Source organism: Callorhinus ursinus, unplaced genomic scaffold (genome assembly GCF_003265705.2).
Source record: "Callorhinus ursinus isolate GAN/ISIS: 27379988/994484 unplaced genomic scaffold, GSC_fseal_2.0 scaffold28, whole genome shotgun sequence".
In the NCBI taxonomy this organism is placed as follows: Eukaryota; Metazoa; Chordata; class Mammalia; order Carnivora; family Otariidae; genus Callorhinus; species Callorhinus ursinus.
The window spans coordinates 3444259-3464700 of record NW_027397090.1 but is presented as its reverse complement, the minus strand read 5'-3'; the positions used below and the strand labels follow the sequence as shown (position 1 = coordinate 3464700).

General features: G+C 42.0%; 1 protein-coding gene across 1 annotated transcript; it reads right to left on the bottom strand.

The window, feature by feature from the left end:
• Window positions 1-1861: 1861 nt before the first annotated feature.
• Window positions 1862-9845, bottom strand: RFK (riboflavin kinase). Its single transcript, XM_025891383.2, has 4 exons — window positions 9472-9845; window positions 8610-8761; window positions 4713-4815; window positions 1862-3973 (listed from the first exon to the last, which is right to left on the bottom strand). The coding sequence occupies exons 1-4, from the start codon at window positions 9551-9553 to the stop codon at window positions 3843-3845; spliced, it is 468 nt and encodes a 155-aa protein (XP_025747168.1). The 5' UTR covers window positions 9554-9845; the 3' UTR covers window positions 1862-3842.
• Between the last annotated feature and the right edge of the window lie 10597 nt (window positions 9846-20442).

The window sequence follows — 20442 nt, the reverse complement described above, 5'->3', positions numbered from 1 at the left end:
AGCGGGGGGGGGGCGGGAATGGGAGAAGGGAGAGGAGTGCAGGGAAGGAGGAGGCCATCTATTTTAAGCTTCACATCAGGTTTCCTCTGTCTGTTCAAGCTTCTGTAACAAAATACCCCAGACTGGATGACTTAAAGAGGACAAAAACTTTATTTTTCACAGTTTTGGAGGCTGCCAGTCTGAGGCAGCATGGTCAAGTTCTGATGAGATGCTTCCTGGGTTGCAGACTGCTGACTTCTCCTTGTGTCCTCACGGGGCAGAAAGGACGAACACAAGTTCTCTGGGGTAACATTTTATAAGGGCAATCCCATCATGACAGCTCCACCCTCCACCAGAGGTCCCACCCGCGCACACACCGGGGAGCGGGGCACAAAAATTAACTTCCCATCCAGCGTTGGCATCTTGTAATCATCCACACCTCCAGCCTAAAGAGTAAACATTTAAATTTACCTGACATTCCAGATTTGAAGATATGAATACCACTTTAAATTCATGCTTATTCTCCCCAGGTTTTTTTGGGGCGGGGAGTGACTTTATTATCCTGACATTGATTTTACAAGTATGTATCCATATATCAAAACTTACCAAGTCATACAACTCAAATATGTGCAATCTGTTATGTCAGTTATACCCTAATAAAGCTATAATGTATTTAAATTAACATACAGTATTATATTAGTTTCAGGTGTACCACATGCTGATTCAACAATTCTGTACATTACTAGCGTGTTCCACCGTTACGTGTAGTCACCATCTGTCCTCATACTTATACTCCCTGTGCTATACTTTTCATCTCTGTGACTTATTTTACAACTCAAAGTTTGTACCTCTTAATCCCCTTTATTTCTTCATCCCCCACGTATCTCCCCTCCGTTCAATTTGTATACACCCTCATTTTACCGTTTTTAACACTCATTTCTTTACACATATTCAAGTCACGTCAAATTCTATCTGATAATCCCTGTATCTGTCATCTTTGTAGAGCTTGTTGCAGAATTCCTTGCTGCTAACTCTTGCTTCTGATGGCATCTCTTTACAGGGCACCTTCACTTATTATTTACAGGGCGGGGAAAAGGCTAGCACACTAGGAAAAGGCTAGCACTCTTACCAGGAAAGCAAAACTGTCCTCCTAAGTTCCTAGTAAACTTCCAGCTTACGTCTCCCTGATCCCAGCTGTTCCAATAGCAGCCCTAGCTGCAAACGTGTAAGCCCCCAGTGCGGACAGTGCTGGACAGGTGCTGAAAGAGCAGCATGTGTCCCTCTGCATACGCCAGACATAAGCAGGCCTTCCCGGGGCTGCTAGTCACCGAGACTGCAGAACCGTTTTGGAGCAGGAGTTACGGAAGGGAACTCAGCCTTCTAGTCCTCTGGCTCTTAGGACTAAAAATATAATGGGGACCCTCACCCTCAGAAAAGTAGGCTTTTGAGAACCCTGTGAATAGATTGCTCTCCAGGGGCGGCGGGGTGGCTCAGGTGGTTAAGCGTCTGACTCTCGATTAAGGCTCAGGTCTTGATCTCAGGGTCGTGGGATCCACCCCGTGTCGGGCTCTGGACTTAGCACGGAGTTTGCTTGAGATTTTCGTTCTGCTCCTCCCCCAGCTTGTGCTCTCTAAATAAATACAAATCTTAAAAAAAAAAAAAAAAATAGAATGCTCTCCAAGCAACCTGTGCTGCAGGCATCAACAAGGGTTTGTCAAGGCAAAGCCCCTGGTTCTAGAATTACCACTGCACAGCAGGTTCCCCCTCGAGCAGCCACCTGCAACTTGCCAGTCAGGCTCTCGAACACACTGGCAAGGGACCACCAGCCGGCACATGAGGAACCTACACACAGACAAGGCAAAAGATTCAAACCAACACAGGGAAAGAAACATCACTTAGATTTATTTCAAGGCCTAAAATCAGATTAATCAAAAATGGTACTACTGCCATTTCTTATAATACATACTTAATACAAAACTTTAAGAAGTATAGACACTATTAACTAACTCTTAAACCTCACAATATATGATTTTCAAGTTGTCAGGTGACCAAGATTTCACACACTTAATGAGGACATAATTAGCAGCAGGCTATTCAAACAAACACAAATCTGTTTTTACACTTTCCATGTCTGTTTTTTATCTTTGCTTTATAACGCCACTAATCGCGGCTTCTTTCAAGTATAGGATCTCTAACATTAAATTACATATTCTAAGTCTTTTTATAAAAGAAAGACACATACTACATTGTTTGCCATAAATTCATACACCAAAAAGTAAAACACAATCCAACTGACTTTATCCATGCTTCCCCTTTCTCCAGATGTTTTAGGTGTTTTTCTACATACTTTATATTTTTCTTAAAATCTGTTCTCTATTTATGCAGATCAGGGAAAATGAATTATAATGAGTTACTTTTAAAATTACCTTCTCTGTACTTCTGCTCCCTTTTCCCACACTAAATCTGGTGCTTAAGTGAACAATAATGAAAGGTACTGTTTCAGGAGACCCAAACAATCTGTAATCTTAATTTCCTAAATACCCAAAGATTTCAACTTCCTGCCAATATAAATAAGAGTCTCAAGTAGCCAAAAATTACTTCTTAGTTAGGAGGAAGAAAAAATGCAGAGTATGAGGATTATGTAACTAAGACTTTATCATTTACGCCTTTCCCCTGAGCTACAAGCACTGTTTAGCATTAAATCACGTTGTGCGTACACAGCTACAACAGTTTACATTTGCTCAGGAACATATAATTACATTAAAAATAAACAACTTTCATAACTTAATTGGTTCTTAAATGGCTTCCCTAGGGGGAAAACAAATGTTTTGTGTTCTTTAAGAAAATGGTATATACAAATGAACTGCTGTGTGCTCATTTAAACTTGAGGAAACCTAATGAAGTTTTGGGGATATTTTTCCTAAAATGCAATATGGATATGCACTTAATCATTGCTTATATAGCGAAGGGATGGAATAGTAGATATAGATGCAATCTTCTGTCTAAGTGAACAGTTGTAAGGTATTCTAAATGGAATAGGAAAAAAAAAAAACACGGACAATTGTTTCAAGGAAAAAAGAACCAAAGTCAAGAAAAATATTGAACATCGACCCTTAAAAAGGAGAAGTGTTAAACAACACAAAAATGAGACCTACAGATTAGAAAAATACTCATTTTACCACTTCAGGAGGTAAACAAAATGGTAAGGAGGGGGAGTCTCCAATTAGAACTGAGGCAGCTGTAAAACAAAATGGAACACAGTGCAATGATTTGACCTCATAAAGGAAATGACTCACAACAATGAAACTTCACACAAGAGGGAAAAAAAACATTCACACGTCTACATGTTTGCAATAATATATTAACAGACAAATTATCAAAAATATAAAGTCTGGATTTTTCCCCTTAGGTTTATAATCAACTCTCAAACCTCTGTTGAATACATTTACTTTCATAAGCCTCCTCTGTTTAGCAGCACGTACTACATAAGTACATACGTACTAGTATGTACCATGAGAATTATTAGTTCTTATCTCAAATCTAGCGACTTGCCTTTTTACCCACACTTATATACATTCTCATTTCCATTACAAGACACTTAAGACCTTTCTAGTGGTAAATTTTAATCAACATATTACATAAAAAAGAATCTTGATTTTCCAAATGAATCACTTTAGGACTATAGCATGATGGGTTTAATTTGAATGGTTGAAACATAATGTGGTAAAGACACTGTACTGTTTAAACTAATTCACAGCTGTAGGAAAATGTTTGATTTTCAAAATGTAACGACTGAGGAGTTATAAGCAGTAAAATATTAGAAAACAGTGAATGAATTAATAAGAGTAAGATGATTTTTTTTATCAGTGGCCATTCATTATTTTGTTTTTAGGAACCTGGAAGAAATTGTCTTCTTTGAATTTCAAATGTTCTGGTAAATCTAGTCGTCTCTTAGCTTCCTCAATATCAGCTTGAATTGCTGAAATAAGGGACTCTGTGGAGAGAAGAGAGCAGGGAAATGATGAAAAACTGCCCCACGCCTTTGTTCGGACTCCTAAAAACCCAAAGGCTGGCAGCGTCTTCGGCGCAGGGCAGATGCCTGATAAATGTTTGTTCTATCCCTTCTTCCAGACTTAAGTAAAAATCAATGGTCCACAAGAGATGTCCCTGATCTTTTTGCAATTTCTTAGAGAAAGGCATAAGCACAAAGGTATGTCACAAATACCAAATGGAAGAAATACCCGTGACCAAGCCTCTTCAGTATTCACATTTGTCAAATTCTACAGAATTGAAACAACCACACTACACTAACATCCTTGATACCATTTGTTTCAAGTATCGATTTAGTTTCTTATACTTTAAGCATTGCAAAGCACCCATTATTCATCTCAGCATCCATTCCCACTTATTCCTTAAAGTATGAAAAGGAAATAAAGATTTCACTAACTTCACACTGTTGGGAAGAGAAGCAGCCAGCCTGCTGCTGGGTTTGAATCTAGGCTCCATCACATACTGATGTGACCCTGAGCAAATTACTTAATCCCTCTCTGCCAATTTCCTCATCTGTGAAATGGGCAAAATAATTCCTCATATTATTTTGGTGGGGGTGAAAGGACTAATGCATGTAAGGCACACAGTAAATGCTCAAATGTTTGCTCCCCTGCCATGCTGTTACTAGGAGAAGCAGTAGAAGTAGCTGCAGTAATACTTAAGAAGACCTAGACAGAACTTACCTAAAGAATCAAAGTTCTTTTCTGGTCTGAGGTAGCCAACAATGGCCACATTGAGGATCTCCCCATAGAAGTCCTCTTTGAAGGTATGCATGATATGAGTTTCCTAGAATTAAGAAATGTTAAAAAGGTTACCATCAAATTACAGAATTCCTGAAATTTGAAATATGTCTCCACATTTATGGTGGGGATAATTTAAATGAAACAATCAACGCTTACTAAATTTTAAAGTCAGGTTAAAATCTAAGTGCAGTTTTTTCCTGAATTCTTCCATCAGTGCTGTTCTTGCCCCTGACCTTACATATAAACATTATAACTGAGTAAGGCAGATGTTATACCACAAATCTGGTATGATTCGCTGTTTATTAAAAAAAAGGGGGGGGAGGGAGCACCTGAGTGGCTCAGTTGGTTAAGCATCTGCCTTTGGCTCAGGTCATGATCCCAGGGTCCTGGGATTGAGCCCCCTGTCAGGATCTCTGCTCAGCAGGGAGTCTGCCTCTCCCTCTGTGCTCTCCCTCTTTCTCAAATAAATAAAAATCTTAAAAAAAACAAAAACAAAAAACAACTAACATGCAGGGGCGCCTGGCTGGCTCAGTTGGTAGAGCATGCGACTCTTGATCTCAGGGTTGTTGAGTTTGAGCCCCACGTTGGGTGCAGAGATTACTTAAAAATAAAATCCTTAAAAAAACTAACATGCAGAGTAGTTAAGTCTTACCAGGGCAAAAAAAATAAATAAATAAAAAATAAACCACACACAAAAAAACAAAACACCACCAAGTAAGGAGCAAAGTATTAAGAGAGGTTACTATTAAAAGAACCATTTCTGGGGCATCTGGGTGGCTCAGTCGTTAAGCGTCTGCCTTCGGCTCAGGTCATGATCCCAGGGTCCTGGGATCGAGCCCCGCATCGGGCTCCCTGCTCAGGGGGAAGGCTGCTTCTCCCTCTCCCACTCCCCTGCTTGTGTTCTCTCTCTCACTGTCTCTCTGTCAAATAAATAAATAAATAATCTTAAAAAAAAAAAAAAACAAAAACATTTCTAAGGTTAATCAGGATCCATGTGTCTCTGACAAACACCACGTTATAGAAACCTCCAAGGGTTAGGCAGAACTGAAGACCGATATGTAGGCAGAAGAGCCAATGCAGGATCCTGATCAAGGAACAATGTTGACAAATGGGTACAGGACATGTCGAAGCAAAATGGTGGAGGAGGTAGATGATGTTCTGCAATCTGAATTTTAGTAGACTCTTAAAAGAAATCTAGCCCAAAAGCAGGAGAGCCAATTAAGAGAACAAATACAGAAGATGGTTGAGACTGGACTAGGATGTTGGCACTGGATGTTGAGAAGTTTAAACAATCTAGAAACATGAAACTTAGTGATAGAGGCATATTTTGTGTAGGACTTAAGAAAATCTAATATATGAAGTGATACTTAAGACAGAAGCATCAACAGTGATCATTGTAAAACATTACTGAGAAAAATGGTAAAGATGTCTACTCTTCCTAAATTCATCTACATATTCCATGCCATCCCTGTCAAAATCCTAGTTGTTTTTTTTTTTTTTTTAATGACGGAAACTGTCAAGTGATTCTAAAATTTATAAGGAAATGTGGAAGGCTGAAATTATCCCCCCAAAATCTTGAAAATAAAAGTAGAGGACTTACACAGTCAGAAATCAAGACCTATTACAAAAGCTATGAAAATAAAGACAATGTGGTAATGGCCCAAAGACAGATCAGGAGACCAAGCCTGTATGAGCACATTTTGGACTCTCACACATATAAAGTCACAGGGTTTATGCCCAGGGTGACAGTGCAGTGCTGTCATGAAAGAATGGTATTTCAAGAAATGGGCTGAGTCAATATCCAAATGGGAAAAAATTAATTTTGACCCTTACTTTGCACCATACTCAAAAATCAATTTGATGAGAAAAGTTTAAGACAAGTTTTTAGAAGAAAACAAAGGTATCTTTATGACTTGGAGTAGGCAAAGATTCCTTAAATAGGATATAAAAGGCACTAAACCATAAAAGAGAAATGATGAATTGGATTATATTAGCATTAAGACCCTCTGTTCTTCAAAAGACACCACTCCATTAAAACAAACAAAAAAAAGCAACACAGAAGGCGACAATATTTGCATACATATTCCAACAAAGGAAGCGCATCTAGGACATACTAAAGAACTTCTTTAAGTCAATTAAAACTGCCAATCCAATTTTTTTTTAAAAGGGGAAAAGACTTCAACAGGCATATCATAGATATCTGATATTGGCAAGAAAAGGAAAAAGAAAACCTGAAGAGTATGAACCTCCTACCAATAGAATATTGAGTTTCTTCTAACTCTGGCAGGACTTGGAAGGCATTCCTTCACTGGCTTGCTACAGTAATAGTCCTGTTACCTGAAATTTATCATGGAATAGCTTTCCCTCTACTCTTCATTTCCTCCCCATCTACAGAAAACTATTTTGTGTTCTTGTATTAGTTCTTTTCTTTATCTACTCCAAATAATTTCCACATCCTTAATACTCAAAACTAAGAAACACTGAACACAATGTTAAGCAATTCTGCACCATTTCTGTTTGTACCAGGATTTAGCCCTGTGGTTTTCCAACTGTGACAGACTTCTACAAACCCTTCAAAAAGGACGAAATTTAGATCTACTCGTTTTTGCCACACACTTAACCTGACCAAGATCCAGCCCTATCTAGCAGATTAAGCTCTTAATGGCATGGGTACTACGAAAAGAGCAGAAGGGTACACCCTCAAAGTAGTTTGAGAGGAAAAAAAAAAGCATCACCTTGCGATTTTATTAGAAAGCACCATCTATGGAGAAAGCATTTCTATCTTAGCAGGGTGAGCAATTAATTAAAGGGTGAATGAACTATATCAACTGTAGCAAGCTCAATTTTATCAAACATGCTCTTAGGTAATTCACTTTTTTTTTTAAGGGGAATGCAGAAGGAGAGGGAGAGAGAGAATCTTAAGCAGGCTCCATGCCCAGCACAGAACTGACGAGGGGCTCCATCTCACCACCCTGAGATCATGACCTGAGCTGAAATCAAGAGGCAGACGCTTAACCGACTGAGCTATCCAGGTGCCCCAAGTAATTCACTTTTATCTCCAGTTGAGGTAAACACATGGACAGCTATAAAAATTAATATTACAATTAGGCTTGAAACTCCACTTTTTATTTTCTACATGATTTAAAAGATATATGCATGAAAATATTAATGTTATTGGGCACACAATGTATAAGGATGTAATTTGTGAGTTTTATGAACTATCAAAATTGTCATAAATCCAAATTAGATTTTATAACTGTAGAAAGTTAAATGCACTCCTCATGGTAACCACACACACACAAAAATTCTATAGAAAGTACACAAAAGGAAGTAAGAGAATCAAAATGTGTCCCTACAAAAAAAAGGTTAAAAAACAAAAGGCAGTAAGGGAAGAAATAAACAAAAAAGCTGTAAGGCCTACAGAAAACCGCAAAATGGCAGAAGTCCCTCCTTACACGTCATTAGCTTATATGTAAATGGACTGAACTCTCCAATGAAAAGGCAGAGATTAACAATGATCAAAAAGCACAATCCAATTATACTTCCCCTTTTACAAGAGACTCACTTTATTTTGTAAGACTCACTTTAAGATCGAAAGACACAAACACACTGAAAGTGAAAGGACGAAGAGTTAATCCAAACAGTAACTAAACACTTCACTTTTGAAAATCCTTCAAGAAAACTGCCAAAAATTCCAGTAATTTGGCCAATTTGTGAATACCACTGATGATTTCTATGTGCATCTAATACTGAATATTAACTTAAATTACTATCCCATTTTCTAAATATAATTCTTTATATATATATAATACAATTATTATATAATATAATTCTTACCATAGACTTTTTTGTATTCTTGTAGTATGGGTTCCATCCTATGCTCACCACCATCTTATGAACATCTCCATTTCCAACACTGGCCCAGCCATAATAAATGCCAGTCGATACATCAGCTGGAAGATTATCAACTACTTGTTCCGGAAAGTTAGCTAAGTAACAGAAATAATATTCTGAGTGTTAACAGTTTCACAGCAAATATTTATAAAAATCGCAGGAAGGCTAGCCTGAATTGTTATGCTCATAAGTTTCCCGGAATCCTGCCTATGATTATCAGTCTCACCATTCTGTATTTTCCAAAATATACGTGGCTGGGTCCCAAACGCAAAGACTAGGAACAACCCTGGTACGTATTTCTAAGGATGAATTCTTCATACAGTCAGGTCCTGACTACTGAACCGAATACAGACAGACCAAAAAAGATAACTGATTCTCATCCAATTGCTAACAAGACATACAAAGAGAAAAAAAACCTTACAGTTGGCCTGGAAATTTAACCAATCTGGTTCACATTACGTTTCCATTTAATGGGGATGACGCGTGCCATGCCTGGCAGCTCTAGCCTGGTTGGATAGGGAGGCGGGAAAGGGGGAATCCCGAAACTCAGCTCGGCTTTCTGCCCTTACCACCCCCCAAGCCGGTCCCCGGTGAGCCCCGAGCGGTGGGTGAGGACGAGCTTCCTCAATCCGAACAAAGATCCTCCGCCTCAACAAAGCAAGAGCCGAGCAGAGTGGAGGGCGTCACTCTGCCCGCCCCAAGTCCCGCGTCTGACGTCCCGGCTCCCACCTGACCCAACCCCGGGAGCCGGGGGCGGAGGGGGGGTGCGCCGAGGGGGGGGAGGGCCGCGACCCTCCGCGCTCACCTGTGGGGATGCCCAGCTGCTTGGAGCCACGGCCGAAGCCCCGCACCACCTGGCCGCGGCAGAAGTACGGCAGGTGCCTCATGACGCCGTCCGCTCGGGGCTCGGGCTGCGACCCGGTCCGCGGGTCCCGCGAAGCCGCCGTCGAAGCGCTGCCGGGATACCCGGGACCGGCCAGGGAACACCGGCAGGAGCTCGGCTGATGCCCGAATCCCCCCACGGCCGGCCGGGAGGGTAGGCGCGCAACGGCCCAGCCGGCGCCGACCACACGCCGCAGTGAGCCCCTCACGCCACCGCACCAACCGAAGCTGCCGAACGACTAAAAGCTTGTGTCTCCGCCCTGGGAACGGCGGCGAGGGCGAATATGTGAGGGCGTGGGTGGGGAGCGCGGGGGGGGCCAGCGGTGGAGGGCCTGAGCCCGCCCAGCGCCGCAGGCCTGCGCACACTTCCTCAGCCAAACACCTCGCAACCCGCTCGGCTTCCGTAGCCCCGCCCCCGCGTGGCCCCGCCCCCAGCCGTGGCCCCGGAACCGCCGGTCCGCGGGTCCGCGGGTCAGGCCTTCCTGGGCTTCTCCCGGCCCCCCACTCCCACTCCCCGGCGCTGGAACCTGTAGCGGGAATCCCTCTTCGATCTTGGTTGCTCTGAAAATGCCGTTCTCCGACAATCCTGTTTCTTTTCCCTTTCTCCTTTTCATTACGATTCTGACGCCAGAGACGTTCTTTAGCTTCTTGACAACCGCGAGCTCGATGGTCATTCGTCATTCATTCGTTCTTTAAACATTTATTAAAGTTCCAAAATTCCAGCTCAAGATCACCGCTTGGTAGAGGCTTTAACTCTCTGCCGGAAATGGCCCTTCTCTCCCCCAGACCACCTGCCCGCTGTCTGAAGTTATACGGGAATGTAAGAGCCAAGGGAGCAAGTCCTAGTCTAATGCTGCAACCCCCATGACTAGTGCAAGGCTGCAGTAATGCAGTTTTCTTTCAGGAAGGGTGCAGCTGCCTACCTAACCCTCCTTCTGGGAGGTGTTACCTTGAGAATTTAATAAACCCGACAAAAGGCGTCATCTCTACTGCAATGCCAATTTGTGGGCATTCTAACCCTTGGAGCTATAAACATTACCTAAGGAAGTAGCTCAAGGGAAATGTCTTGCTCACAAGAAACACGAGGGTCAGTCATAAGGTGCATCCCCTTGTTCTTGAGAAAGAAGTTTGAATTGTTCTCTTTGCTTTTTCTCTATGAATCTGTGTGAAATCCTGTCCAGACTTGGCAGTCGCTTGTACCTTACATGCATGCTTACCCAATGTTAAAATTATATTCTCTCTATATTGGTACCGAAGGGGTCTATGTGGGCAAGACTGTCATATTTCCCTAGGACTAGTGTAGCGCGTGGTTCATAGCAAACACGCCGTAAGTATTTGCAGAAAGAACGAATTAAGAGCCCAATGTGTGCCGAGTGCAGTGCAAGGTGCTGGGGGAGCAAAGGAGACTGAGACGAGTTCTTGGTCTCAGACACTCAGTCTAGTGCGAGAGACTACCTGGTGACCTGATTCCAATGCTATGCTGTCAATACTCCAATAGAAGGCCTGACAAAGTGCTTGGAAGGCTGCCCTTGTATAGTTAATGGTTAGGAGCACAGGGGCTAGCTAGATAAGCCACGGTTTGAATACAAGCCTTGCTTGCCTCATTTAATTGCTAGGTGACCTTGGGCAAAGTACATTGTCTGAATCTGTGTCCATATCGACTAATTGGGAATATTAATAATTCTGTGGAGTTTAAGTGAACTGATGCATGTACAGCACTTAACAAACTGCCTGGCCTGTTGAAAAAATTATTATCATCATGATTGTACCAAATAAGAAAAGCCTGGAGGTGAGAGCCTGGTAAAGCAGCCCTGGGTACTAGTCCTCCACACCCCAGACTTCCAAGGAGGTCTGGGTATTAAATGAAATAAAATAATTCAATGAGTCATGAGAAATAAATGAGGAAGGGTGGTTTTAAGAATTAAATGAGATAATGCTAGATACTTTACGTACTATCTCCTATAATCACATCAGTTTTGGAGGAAAGAACCCCAATTTATAAAGAGGGAAGGGGGGTTGGAGAATTCCTAAGATGGAGCATTTAGGCTCCAATTGTTTTTTTAACCCTGGTGACTTTTCAGTAATGCATAATTACTGTGTAATCAGCATAGGCTACGGAAGGCAGCAGCCTGATCCTTTTCCACTCCTGCTCAATAACCCTCAATGGCTCCCCTGTCACTTTAAAATAAAATAGCCTCTCAAGGGTTAGATTGAAGGGTAGACTGAAGGGATTCAATCTACCATTCTGAGCTTTATCCCTAAAGTACTTTACTAGTTAAATCAGACCTCTGTGTAAAGGCTGCTTTTAGACAAATAGGCTTGAACGATGGAATGTAGAAAGGGCCCACAGTGATCACCTGGCTGAATACAGACGGGCCCCTCAGGAAACCACCTCACTGCCGTCGCCACTTGCTTCCACCCAATGGATCATTGCCCCACATTTGGGGCCCCCATCCAATCGGGAGAAACACCATATTTTGACACCCCACCCTGCACTCCACCTCAATGGCCAAAGGATAGGCTTGCAACAATTCAGGTGATTATTCTGTAGCCTTGTAGGATACATCCCTTTTCCCAGTCATTTGACTACAAAAATATACTACCCGGCATTCACAGTTCCCATTGTATATGTAAATCTACAGCTGAAAGACTGTGAGTGTGTGAGTGTGTGTGTGTGTGTGTCTTTATCAAACTTAGTGCTTTTAACCAAGTATTCAAAATATGTCTTGTATTTCCCTGAGATGCTCTAACAGCATCCTTTCTTCTGCTGCTGGGCAAAGAGCCTGCTTCTCTGATGTTGAGTTGTCTCTCTGCAGGAAGAAAGATCACAAGTGGGAATCAGGAGTGAGCAGAACTGAGGAAACGTGAAGGGAAGAGAGAAGGCCCACACTAAGTAAACAATAAAGAAATGAGTCTAAAGAACTCAAAATTTGACAATAAGTGAACAACTCAATTAAAATGTGGTCAAAAGGTCTGAACAGACACCTCGCCAAAGAAGATATCAAGATGACTAATGAGTGTATGAAAGATGTTCCACATCATGTGTCATCAGGGAATTACAAATTAAAACAGTAAGATACTGGGGCACCTGGCTGGCTCAGTCAGAAGACCATGTGACTCTTGATCTCGGGGTTGTGAGTTTGAGCCCCATATTGGGTATAGAGATTACTTAAATAAATAAAACTTAAAAAAAAAAAAACAGAAAACAGTGAGATACCACTACACATCTGTAAGAATGGCCCAAATCCAGAATACTGACGCCAAATGCTGGCGAGGATGTGGAGCAACAGGAACTCTCATTCGTGCGGGTGGGAATGTAAGTCGATACAGTCATTTTGGAAGACAGTTCAGCAGTTTCTTACAAAACCACCATATGAGCCAGCAGTCACGCTCCTTGGTATTTACCCAAAGGAATTAGAAACTTACGTTCACACAAAAACCTGCTCCAGCTTGCCAGAATTTGGAAGCAACTAAGATGTCCTTCAGTAGGTAAATGCATAAAAGCTTGTGGTACATCCATATAATGTGATGTTACTCAGCAATAAAAAAGAAAAGATCAAGCCACGAAAAGCCATGGAGGAACTTTAAATGCATATCAGACTAAGTGAAACAAGCCAACCTGGAAAGGCTATGTATGACATGATTCCAATCATATGTGATTCTGGTGGGGACTAAACTCTAGAGACAGTAAAAAGAGCAGTGGTTCCCAGGGGTTAGGGGTTAGTAGGAAGGGAGCAAGAAGTAGGCGGAGCCACAGAGGACTTTTTGTGGAAGTGAAACTCTTTAATACTGTAATGAAGGGTACATGACATTATATATGTGTCAAAATGCATAGAAGAGTACAGCACTTAGCGTGAGCCCTAAGGTAAACTATGAACTTCAGTTAATGATGATTTATCAATATTGGCATATCAGTGATAACAAAGGCCCCACACTAATGCAAGATGTTGATAATAGGGGAAACTGCGGGACAAGGAGGAGGTGGAGAAAGGGCCACGTGGGGAACTCTCTGTACTTTCCATTCATTTTTTTGGAACCCTAAAACTGCTCTAAAAAATAAAGTCTATTTTTAAGAAATGCATCTAAAAATTTCTGGCCTTTAAGTCTGACATCAGAGGTCACAGCCTCCATATCTAAGCAGTCAACCAAGTGTCTCCTGACCCATCTTTCTCCCTCACACCAGCTGAATCCAGGTCACCTCCTCCCACCTACGCACCAGACGCAGCCTCTTTTCTATTCTCCCAAGCCTTAGATTTGACCCCAGTCAACCCCAATCAGTTATTTGAGGTGCAGTGACCTTTCTCAAATGCCATTCTGATCAAGCCATACCAACGGCCCTTCCATGCTTCTCATTACCCTAGGGTAAGTCTAAACAAAACCATTATCCCTCCCTACCACCCTCCCTGCTTCTGCCTTCATGCCTCTCCTGAACTTCTGCAGCTCCTCTAACACACTTCTGGGCCTTTGCACAAACAGGCTTCCTAGCATGAACCAATGCTACAGTGGACCAGAGAGGCGGGGGAGCCCCACAAATCAGGCAAATTGGAACGTGCTTTCCAGAGGTAAGGCTTGAGCTGGACCCTCAGGATGGCTGTGAATTGGCTAAACAGGGAGGAGGAAGGAATGGTGTCAAGCTGAGGAAAGCTGCATTAGTCTCCTAGCTGAGGCAGGAATGTGCAATATGCACATCAGGGCAGGAAGATTCTACGTGAGGTGACAGAGCTCCATAGTAGGTAAAAGGGGGACCCCGGCTTTACCACTTCCTTAGGCACCTCAATTCACCTCTTTGTATCCCAAGTCCGGACTGTAAAATGAGAGTAATAACACTGGCCACCTCATACAGCATTGGAAAGATATAAGAAGTAATGTGGGAAAAGCCACTAAATCCGTTTCATGGATAGTAAGGCTTCAGTATTAGCTACACTATTAAGATTACCTGTTGGTCGGTTGTAGAGAATTTATTATAAACAGACCATGAGACAAATGAGCTAGCTGAGGGGTACAGTGTCTTCAGAATTCCCCCCTTGAAAAGAAACATGTAGAGGGGGGCGGAGCAGTAGGAGACCTGGATTTCGTCTGGTCTCAGGAATTCAGCTGAATAGGGATCAAACCATTCTGAACACCTACGAACTCAACAGGAGATCGAAGAAGAGAGTAGCAACAACTCTCTGAACAGAGAAGCGACCACTTACTGGAAGGTAGGACATGCGGAGAAGTGAATCCGAGGCGATATTCGGGAGGATAGACGGCGGGGAAGGGGGCCTCCATCGGCCACTTCTGGCAAGTGCTAGAGCCGTGGAGCACAAAATCGGACCTTTTAGAAGTCGGCTCCGCAGAGGGACGTCGCTCCAGTGGCTAAGCGGGGGGTGGAACCCTCGTGGGACAGTGTGGTCTCAGGACCCTCGGGGTCACAGAAAGGCCGGGGTGCCTGAGTGCGGCAGAGCTCCCAGGTATCGCAGCGGGGAAGCTGGCTGCAGACACGGAGCTGAGGCGCGGGCTCTCAGCTCGGGGTTGCCATAAACTGTGATCCGCGGCCCAGTCGGGCCACTGCTCCTCCAGCAGGGACCCAACAAGCGGCAGAGCCGGGGAGACTCCCCTTCCTTCCCGGGGAGGAGCGGCGCGAGAACGCACCGCAGGGATCTGCTGGGTTTGGAGACTCCACACGGGGTCGGGTGCCAGAGATAGAAACACTCGGTCACAGGCTGGGTGAGCACGGAGTGCGGCCGGAGACCAGGGAGACGGGAGTGACTGCTTTTCTCTGGGGGCACATTGAGGAACGGGGCCCCAAGTTCTCAGCTCCTCCAGGCGAAGATTGGGAGGCCACCATTTTCATCCTGGTCCTCCAAGGCTTGCAGGGAACAAAAGCTCCTGAGAGCAAACATGAGCAGCTTGCTTAGCCTGGACCAACAAGGGCGGGGCAATTCATTTGGGAACCACGGCAACAGGCCCCTCCCCCAGAAGATCAGCACGAACAGCCAGCAAGCCAAGACCAAGTCTACCGATCAAGGAGAACGGGAGAACTCCAGCGCTAGGGGAATACTGCACATAGAATTCATGGCTTTTTTACCATAATTCATTAATTTTCAAAGTTAATTTTTTAACTGTTTTCTTTAATTTTTCTTTTTCCCTTTTTCAAACAACATCTTATCAATCCCTTTTTAAAAAAAAACATTTTTTATTTTTCATTTTTAGAGTCATATTTTTATCCCTTCATAGTAGTTACCCTTATTTTTGGCATATATAAATAAGTTGTTCTCTCTTTAAAATTTTGAGATACAATTTCTTCTAACAGATCAAAATATACCCTAAATCACTAGTGTATGGCTTTGTTCTAGTCTCCTGCCTGATCACATTCTCTCCCTTTTTTTTTTCTTTTTCTTTTTAAATCTTCTCCTTTCTTTTTAAAAACAACTTCTTATCTTATCAATTCCTTTTATAAAATCTTTTATAATTTTCATCTTTACAGTCATCTGCCATCCCTTCATTGTATCAACCCTTATTTTGTACATATATGTCTTTCTTCCTTTAAAATTTTAGCAGGCACTTTCTTCTAACAGACCAAAATATGCCCAAAAGCTAGTGTGTAGCACTGATCTATGCACTAGCCTGATCATATTTGATCATATTCTGGTTTTTTTGTTTTGTTTTGTTCTGTTTTTGTTTGTTTTTATCTTTTTCTTTTTCCTTTTTTTTCCTCTTCTTTCTTTCCCTTTCTTGTCCCCTGGTTTCAGATCTTTTCTGATTTCTACAGAGTATATTTGCTGGAGACGTTGTTAACCTGTTAGCATTCTGTTCTCTCATTCATCTGTTCTCCTCTGGACAACATGACAAAACGAAAAAAATCACCTCAGCAAAAAGAACAAGATGTAGTACCGTCTGCCAGGGACCTACTCAATATGGACATTAGTACGATGTTGGACCTAGAGTTCAGAATCATGACTTTAAAGATACTAGCTGGGCTTGAAAAAAGTGTGGAAGTTATTAGAGAAACCTTTCTGGAGAAATAAAAGAACGAAAATCTAACCAAGTCGAAATCAAAAAGGCTATTAATGAGGTGCAATCAAAAATGGGGGCACTAACTGCTAGGATAAATGAGGCAGAAGAAAGAATCAGCGATATAGAAGACCAATTGATGGAAACTGAAGAGGCTGAGAAAAAGAGAGATAAACAACTACTGGATCACGAGGGCAGAATTCGAGAGATAAGTGATACGATCAGACAAAACAACATTAGAATAATTGGGATCCCAGAAGAAGAAGAAAGAGAGAGAGGGGCAGAAGGTATATTGGAGCAAATAATAGCAGAGAACTTCCCTAATGTGGGGAAGGAAACAGGCATCAAAATCCAGGAGGCACAGAGAACCCCTCTCAAAATCAATAAAAATAGGTCAACACCCCGACATCTAATAGTAAAACTTACGAGTCTCAGAGACAAAGAGAAAATCCTGAAAGCAGCTCGGGAGAAGAGATATGTAACCTACAATGGTAGAAACATTAGATTGGCAACAGACCTATCCACAGAGACCTGGCAGGCCGGAAAGGACTGGCATGATATCTTCAGAGCACTAAACGAGAAAAATATGCAGCCAAGAATACTATATCCAGCTAGGCTACCATTGAAAATAGAAGGAGAGGGCGCCTGGGTGGCTCAGTTGGTTAAGTGACTGCCTTCGGCTCAGGTCATGATCCTGGAGTCCCGGGATCGAGTCCCGCATCGGGCTCCCTGCTCAGCAGGGAGTCTGCTTCTCCCTCTGACCCTCTTCCCTCTCGTGCTTTCTATCTCTCATTCTCTCTCTCTCTCAAATAAATAAATAAAATCTTTAAAAAAAAAAAAAGAAAATAGAAGGAGAGATAAACAGCTTCCAGGACAAACAAAAACTAAAGGAATTTGCAAACACAAAACCAGCCCTACAAGAAATATTGAAAGAGGTCCTCTAAGCAAAGAGAGAGCCTAAAAGCAGCATAGATCAGAAAGGAACGCAGACAATATACAGTAACAGTCACCTTACAGGCAATACAATGGCACTAAATTCATACCTTTCCATAGTTACCCTGAATGTAAATGGGCTAAATGCCCCAATCAAAAGACACAGGCTATCAGATTGGATTAAAACACAAGACCCATCGATATGCTGTCTGCAAGAGACACATTTTAGACCCAAAGACACCCCCAGATTGAAAGTGAGGGGGTGGAAAACCATTTACCATGCTAATGGACACCAAAAGAAAGCTGGGGTGGCAATCCTTATACCAGACAAATTAGATTTTAAAACAAAGACTGTAATAAGAGATGAGGAAGGACACTATATCCTACTTCAAGGGTCTATCCAACAAGAAGATCTAACAATTGTAAATATCTATGCCCCTAACGAGGGAGCGGCCAATTATATAAGGCAATTAATAACAAAAGCAAAGAAACACATTGACAACAATACAATAATAGTGGGGGACTTTAACACCCCCCTCACTGAAATGGACAGATCATCTAAGCAAAAGATCAACAAGGAAATAAAGACTTTAAATGAAACACTGGACCAAATGGACTTTACAGACAAATTCAGAACATTCCATCCCAAAGCAACGGAATACACATTCTTCTCTAGTGCCCATGGAACATTCTCCAGAATTGATCACATCCTAGGTCACAAATCAGGTCTCAACCGGTACCAAAAGATTGGGATCATTCCCTGCATATTTTCAGACCACGATGCTTTGAAACTGGAACTCAATCACAAAAGGAAAGTTGGAAAGAACTCAAATACATGGAGGCTAAAGAGCATCCTACTAAAGAATGAATGGGTCAACCAGGAAATTAAAGAAGAATTAAAAAAAAGTCATGGAAACCAATGAAAATGAAAACACAACTGTTCAAAATCTTTGGGATACAGCAAAGGCAGTCCTGCGAAGAAAGTATATAGCAATACAAGCCTTTCTCAAGAAACAAGAAAGGTCACAAATACACAACCTAACCCTACACCTAAAGGAGCTAGAGAAAGAACAGCAAATAAAGCCTAAACCCAGCAGGAGAAGAGAAATAATAAAGATCAGAGCAGAAATCAATGAAATAGAAACCAAAAGAACAATAGAACAGATCAATGAAACTAGGAGCTGGTTCTTTGAAAGAATTAACAAGATGGATAAACCGCTGGCCAGACTGATCAAAAAGAAAAGAGAAATGACCCAAAGCAACAAAATCATGAATGAAAGAGGAGAGATTGCAACCAACACCGAGGAAATACAAACAATTCTAAGAACATATTACGAGCAACTGTATGCCAGCAAATTAGATAACCTGGAAGAAATGGGTGCATTCCTAGAGATGTATCAACTACCAAAATTGAACCAGGAAGAAATAGAAAACCTGAACAGACCTATAAGCGCTAAGGAAATTGAAGCAGTCATCAAAAATCTCCCAACAAACAAAAGCCCGGGGCCAGATGGCTTCCCAGGGGAATTCTATCAGACATTTCAAGAAGAATTCATACCTATTCTCCTGAAACTGTTCCAAAGAATAGAAATGGAAGGAAAACTTCCAAACTCATTTTATGAGGCCAGCATTACCTTGATCCCCAAACCAGACAAAGACCCCATCAAAAAGGAGAATTACAGACCAATATCCTTGATGAACATGGATGCAAAAATTCTCACCAAAATACTAGCCAATAGGATCCAACAGTACATTAAAAGGATTATTCACCACGACCAAGTAGGATTTATCCCTGGGCTGCAAGGCTGGTTCAACATCCGCAAATCAATCAATGCGATACAATACATTAACAAAAGAAAGAACAAGAATCATATGATCCTCTCAATAGATGCAGAAAAAGCATTTGACAAAGTACAGCATCCTTTCTTGATCAAAACTCTTCAGAGTATAGGCATAGAGGGTACCTACCTCAATACCATAAAAGCCATCTATGAAAAACCTACAGCGAGTATCATTCTCCATGGGGAAAGGCTGAGAGCTTTTCCCCTAAGGTCAGGAACGCGGCAGGGATGTCCACTCTCACCACTGCTATTCAACATAGTATTAGAAGTCCTAGCCACAGCAATCAGACAACAAAAAGAAATCCAAGGCATCCAAATCGGCAAAGAGTAAGTCAAACTCTCACTCTTTGCAGATGAGATGATACTGTATGTGGCAAACCCAAAAGACTCCACCCCAAAACTGCTAGAACTCATACAGGAATTCAGTCAAGTAGCAGGCTATAAAATCAATGCACAGAAATCAGTGGCATTCCTATACACCAACAACAAGACAGAGGAGAGACAAATCAACAAGTCGATCCCATTTACAATTGCACCCAAAACCATAAGATACCTAGGAATAAATTTAACCAAAGAGGCAAAGGATCTGTACTCAGAAAACTATAAAATACTCATGAAAGAAATTGAAGAAGACGCAAAGAAATGGAAAAACGTCCCATGCTCAAGGATTGGAAGAACAAACATTGTGAAGATGTCCGTGCTACCTAGAGCAATCTACACATTCAATGCAATCCCCATCAAAATACCATCCACCTTTTTCAAAGAAATGGAACAAATAATCCTAAAATTTGTATGGAACCAGAAGAGACCCCGAATAGCCAGAGGAATATTGAAAAAGAAAAGCAAAGCTGGCGGCATCACAATTCCGGACTTCCAGCTCTATTACAAAGCTGTCATCATCAAGACAGTATGGTACTGGCACAAAAACAGACACCTAGATCAATGGAACAGAATCGAGAGCCCAGAAATGGACCCTCAACTCTATGGTCAACTCATCTCTGACAAAGCAGGAAAGAATGTCCAATGGAAAAAAGACGGTCTCTTCAACAAATGGTGTTGGGAAAATTGGACAGCCACATGCAGAACAATGAAACTGGACCATTTCCTTACACCACACACAAAAATAG